The 6,000-nt window shown below is 36.2% G+C and overlaps 1 protein-coding gene across 1 annotated transcript in view; it reads right to left on the bottom strand.

The window, feature by feature from the left end:
• Nucleotides 1–1,362: 1,362 nt before the first annotated feature.
• The window catches only part of LOC115921812 (dual 3',5'-cyclic-AMP and -GMP phosphodiesterase 11-like), a 38,220-nt gene continuing 33,582 nt past the window's right edge, over nt 1,363–6,000 (bottom strand). Inside the window, exons 4-5 of the mRNA XM_030980032.1 lie at nt 5,839–5,976; nt 1,363–1,536 (exon numbers count right to left, since the gene is read on the bottom strand). Of these exons, the coding sequence (XP_030835892.1) occupies nt 1,375–1,536; nt 5,839–5,976 (300 nt within the window). The 3' untranslated portion in view covers nt 1,363–1,374. The remainder of the gene's footprint in view (nt 1,537–5,838; nt 5,977–6,000) is intronic.

The raw sequence follows: 6,000 nt of genomic DNA, 5'->3' as shown, positions 1-6,000 counted from the left end.
CCCTAATTTAACCCTTTAAACTCACGATATGGAAAAGTATGTTAGCACAAGACTAATGGGGTGCCAAATGTTGCTATTCTTGACTAAAACAGTGTTATCACAATGTCTACAAACTTAGCCTTACTCAGTCTCAGGTAGCATTCAGAATTACCAAAATCAATTGTCTACTTTTCCTTTTTTCACTTTCCCTTTTTTCACTTTCCTACTTTCCACCACAAATCTATGGAACTTTCACTGATGGGATTTGAGATAGAGACGAAGCTTCAATAAAGTCACTCAACTTAATTCCATCTCTATCATTAACAAGAATCTGCATGCATACTTTTTTGTTATGGTGGAATAAACCTTTGGCAAACTTGTAGAGCGGTATCGACAAGCGTGGTGAGATAATCTCTACATAACATTGTGCAAGAATTAAAAGAAAGAGAGTCTATTTCAAGTGGATACAGAGTAAGCTCTACATAGAAAGTCAAGATGTATTACTAATTAATAACAATATCATTCTTTTAAGATGGCCAATGAAACACCTTTACTAATTGAAGAAAATCATCAATATTATTCATAAAATGACATTTATATCATAAAATCAAAATGAAATGGAAGGAAGGTCAGGGTGGAAATGCAAGCCAACCAAGATGCACAGGTATAGTTCAAAGACAAAAATAAAGGAACAATCAAAATGCTCAAGGATACCTTGGAATTAAGTGTGGTCTTAAAATATTAAGATTGCATCATCAAGGCATTGATTTTTTTAAAAAGGTGGAATAGCAAGTAAGGACTAATACAAGTCAAAATGCAAGTAAACTTCAAAAATGTTCTTGATAAAAATTATCAAAAGCAATTTATAGCACAAGTCTAGGTAAAATTGGGTATTTGCTGGAGGGGGAGGGGGAAGGGGATGAGGGGGGGGGGGGCAAGGGTACACTTTAGGAGGTGGATTTTCTAGATCAAAATAGGTCACAATGCACAGGTTGATGGTTAAGAAGTTTTTAAGGATTTGTTTAAATTTTAAGTCTACAAGGATGCTCACAAAATTATATTCTTAGATCACTAGAAGTGGGTCCCAATGTGCCGCACCCTTAGTCCCAGTTCTAGTCCCTCAATTACAATTTCCAGCATTTTAAGTTTTAACTTGTAGTTGATGTGCATTGTACAATTAGACCTATATTCAATGTTTTGCTTACAAGCAATGTTTCCTTAGTGACATCTTCGATAAGAAATCATTGTTTTAACAAAACTCAATGAATTGGCAACTCCATGCCGCAAACCTCAAGCACAGACTTTCAAGGGGCAGCAACTCTTATCCTTCTAGCGATTGCATGTTTTCATTAGGATGTCGGGGGGGGGGGGGGGGGTTGCAAGAAGCATTACGGGTTAGGCGAGGCCAGAGAAGAAATAAATAATTCCAAAGAAAATATCAGGATGCAGAGGAATTATAAAAGGGTTTCTTTTTTTCTTCTCTTCTTTCTTTTTAAAATGGGGGTAACTTACCCAATCCTTCGTTTCCGCTTCCATTCCTATTTGCGGCATGTGTACCTTAGAGTGGCGGAGGGGGGAAAGCAACAAGTCACATTCAGAAAACAAAAATGGATAGGGTAAAAAAATGCTTGGTTAACATGATATGTCATCGAAGCATGCACTAATAATTTTGAAACGCAACCCCCCCCCCCCCTCCCCTCCCCATCAAAGGAAAAACCAAACAAGCATATCATCTTTTAAGAGCTAGAAGGGCATTAATCTGTTTTGAAGTATACAAGGTAAAGCTGTTCTGGCTCCAAACAGACAAAACAAATTGTGAAACTTTATTTTGCATTCTATCAAAGAAAATAGCTGACAGGGTGGCTTGTGTTACCATTTCCTTTTGCGTATCATTTATCTTTATCTACTTTTGAAAAGGAAATTCTTGTTTTACTGTCAGTATTGATTTTTAACCCCAACAAAATGTCCCTGATATTTCTGAAAACTATACTTGATGTCCGACATCCTGTTCATGAATGAACAATGCATAACCTGACACTCTTAATCAAATCAAATCTGATGGGAAAATGGGACATCATGCAAAATAATAGTTTCAAACATCAACAATGTTCACTGCCCATTTTCAATTAGAAAAAGCCCAAAATGTCATTTTCACTTTTTGAATGAGACAAACTTTAACATGTATGAAAATATCACTTGCATAATAACACAAAATTATATCAGCACAGCCAAAATAAAAATAATAATCACATCACAATGACATTTCAAAAGTAAAACAGGCTCATATATTCATAAAGGGTAAAATTCATCAACTATGAGGCATGCATTCAATTCATGGCATTTGATAAGAATTGATCTTCCTCAAGATATTTTTTTTTGATGATAAAATTTCAGCTTATAAATTGGAATTGATGGCCTCTCATCAAAATAATTGTCTCTACTGGCGAGAAAATGGACATCAGTTTCAATATCTCTTTGGTTATACTTATAAGTTAGTTGACAGTTACTTAAGAGCACCATGTAGTACCAAAAAATGGTTTAATATTGTGATAGTTAAAACAAGGAAATCTTAAAATTACATTTATTAGATCTAAATGATGTTATGCCAGTTAACTCATTGACATTTTTTTTAATGTACTATTTTGAGACTTTAAAGAGAATATATTCCTCCATGCACCTATCTACATGTATATATAGTCTTTACTGGATTGAAATTAAAAAAAAACAGATTTGTCTTTTGAAATAGTCTCCTGAACATTTCCAGCTTTAGAATTGCTGTTAATTGCATCATTCTCAAAGACTTCATTGAACCTTTTACCCATCAGTTCAAAAGGCCTTCCTTGTTACTGTTTAAAATTTGATTTGTAATGAGATGCAATTATAAACAAAAACCTTCCTTGTCTATCTGTATAACTTTAATCAAGATCTTTTCCACCATCATCGTCATCATCTACACTGAAGTTATCATCATCATCACCACCACCATCATTGTCATCATCATCATCACCATCATCACCATTATCATCCTCATCATCATCATCACCACCACCAATATCATCATCATCACCACCACTGTCATCATTATCATCATCATCATCATCATCATCATCATCATCATCATCATCATCATCATCATCATCATCATCATCATCATCACAACCATAGCAACTACACATCAATTGTTTCCTTCCAAATCTGGACAACTACATTTACCACAATAAATCAATGTATCTACCTATTATTTGCTAGTTTATCCAAACTACGCCACCATCTGGAGCAATAGGCAATTTAGAGGGGGTATATCCCCCCCCCCCCCCCCTCCTCCCTCCTCTCCCAGCACCCAAGAACATCCCAGTTGGCATGCCCTAAGTACCATTTTTTTTTTTTTAAATCAGATCTTCTCATAGCCAAAACATGGTCTCATCTGTTCACAGCCAGTATTAATATACAAAATATCTCCCTTCTAGCTCCAGAGAGAGTCTATGTATACCTACTGTTGTAAGGATTGTATAAGGGTTTGCTTCCTACAGCCTTGAATGTGATAAAGGGTGACATATAAAGACTGCTTTTAGGGGCAAATCTTTTGTAATTATAATAAAGTAGGGAAAATAATTGTGACACCATGAATAGTCTGAAGATCAGATTAAGTCCCAGGACAGCCTGAAATAAAGATCTATGTCATTTCATTCTCCCTTGAGAAGTTACCTCTCTCTCTGTCTCTCTCTGTCTCTCTCTTCTTTCCCTGTTAAAGGTAATCTTTGAGGTCTGGTGATATTGACAAATAAATCTCATAGAACAGATCAGAGCTACAAAAAAATATATAATGATAGTCACGTAGCCCGTTCTTAATACTATGTTTCTAAGCTCTTTACATTATAATTAGTATTACCCTGGCCATTGGATTCTGTTACTACCTTAGTAATTATCCACATATGAAAGTGCACACACTCCACTCGATTGGGAGTATACGAGCCAGGCGCCATTTTACAAGCGCACACATGTTGATCCACCCATGCCCCCAACACTAAGAAAATCAACTAGATACAAATCATACTGTTTCTGGTTTAATTTGTCTAGCCCCCCCCCCCCCCCCCCCCCCCCCCCCCATAGTGCCATATTATGACATTAATTATTCATCTATTTATTATCTGGCAAACAATGTAGCAAAAGACTAAAAAAGCCATTGAGAGCTATTAAAATGAAACAAGAAAGTCAGGAAAATTCTTATGCTCCAACACCCCTCAGTCTGAGAGAGCTGGCAGGATTCCTAAAGTCATGTTGTACCTAGGTTCCTTACCACCCCCTCCCCTTTCTATGATTCATATACTGTAAACGCTGTTATTTTTGCGCAATTAATTTTTCGCACTGAGCGACCCCAAAACATATTAGCTGGTTCTTACATTCGCGTTGCACACATTTCAGCCCGTTCAAAACACCCATAAAAAGTCGTGCTTTTATTTTTACGAGTTCTAAAATTCGCGCTTACTGATCTTAGCCCGAAATCAGCGAAAAATGAAGGTACCGAAAATATTTCTACTTTTACAGTAACGCAAGCTTCATAATCCAACGACCTACTGCAACCTGCCCACCCTCAAGATGTTCCAAGGCAAGTACAGCGAAGGCACTGCTGTTGCTTGTTTCAAGGTAGAGTTCATTTTCACTGCGGATCACTAAAACTGAGTTGAAATGAGCCTTGATTAGGTCAACTTATTCAATAAAAAAGAAGAATATATTAGTCTACCTGGTCCAGACTCTGGACAACAGTTTTGTCATACCCATAGGAGTGACAATACAGTTACATTAAAATTGGGAAAATCATTGCACACCTTGAAGAAGGCTAGGGTTACAGAGCTAAACTTGACTTGGAACATTGCAAAAGTGGGCGGGTCTCATAAGCATCATCTGTACTAGAAAGTGTTTGTCAGACTTCTCTAAATACCCATGGACTTATAGGTACTTACAGCGCATAGCATCAAGTGCGGTGATAGGTAAACAATAACATTGTGACTATATATATAGTTAGAAGTATTCAGTTGAAGTAGCCTGGTATTCCAATGAATTGATTTCAATCATATCCACCTTAAAGGTAATACAAAGTTTTGGGAAATTTTGAAAATTGGGTGGATAGTGAATCTTTACAATTTTGATATATTTTGATGCCCCTGTGGATGTCTTATAAGCACTAACAAAATTAACCCCTAAAACACTTCTGTTTTCAAGAAAAATTGAATATAACAATTTACCGGTGCTCCCTGTAAATTTTGATAAATTTCAAATAGCGCCTATGGCCGTACAATGGTAGCTGCGACCATGAAAATCTCAGAATATGTAGTTGTGATATATAATTTCCAAACGGGAATAGCTGATCGGTCGATTTTAGTCAAGAAACATTGTTTCATAGCTAAATTGATATCTTGGCCTTGAGAGGGAGCTATACAACATAAAGAGTTTATTATTTATAATTTCATAACTTTAGACTCGATTTCAACAGGGACAACGATCAATGAATATTGTAGGAACGCATATGCTTCCAATATGTTAATTTGAACCAAATTCATGACCCCATACCAAAACTTTGTAATACCTTTAATCTGTCATTTTTATGAGGATCCTTTCAATATATTTCTATAAAGAAATAATTAATAATATTCATGAGCTTTCATTTAACTCAAACAAAGTGTTAGTATGTAACCATCCTACTTATACATCCTAGACTCAGCTATAATATGCATCAAGCACCATTAGCCATTACTTTTACATATATAAAAAAACATACTACAAAAAGTACAAGCCTTCCTTAGCTTTCATTTCATTTTCATGTGTGGGTCTATTTCTAGGGGTGTGTTCATGTCTACCTACCTTTGACGACTCGTCTACCATAAGAATGGAACAGCGTTCACACCGTAGTAGTGATAGAAGAAGCTCCATGATGCGTCTCACGATGCTGGAGAGCGTACTCTGCTCTTCAAACAGCGTCTTGGCTAGCTCCAGTAGAACCTGTGAAAGAATAAATGATTGAAA

The sequence above is a fragment of the Strongylocentrotus purpuratus genome, unplaced genomic scaffold (assembly GCF_000002235.5).
Source record: "Strongylocentrotus purpuratus isolate Spur 01 unplaced genomic scaffold, Spur_5.0 spur5_scaffold_10, whole genome shotgun sequence".
Lineage (NCBI taxonomy): Eukaryota > Metazoa > Echinodermata > Echinoidea > Camarodonta > Strongylocentrotidae > Strongylocentrotus > Strongylocentrotus purpuratus.
This window is presented reverse-complemented; position numbering and strand designations above follow the sequence as displayed.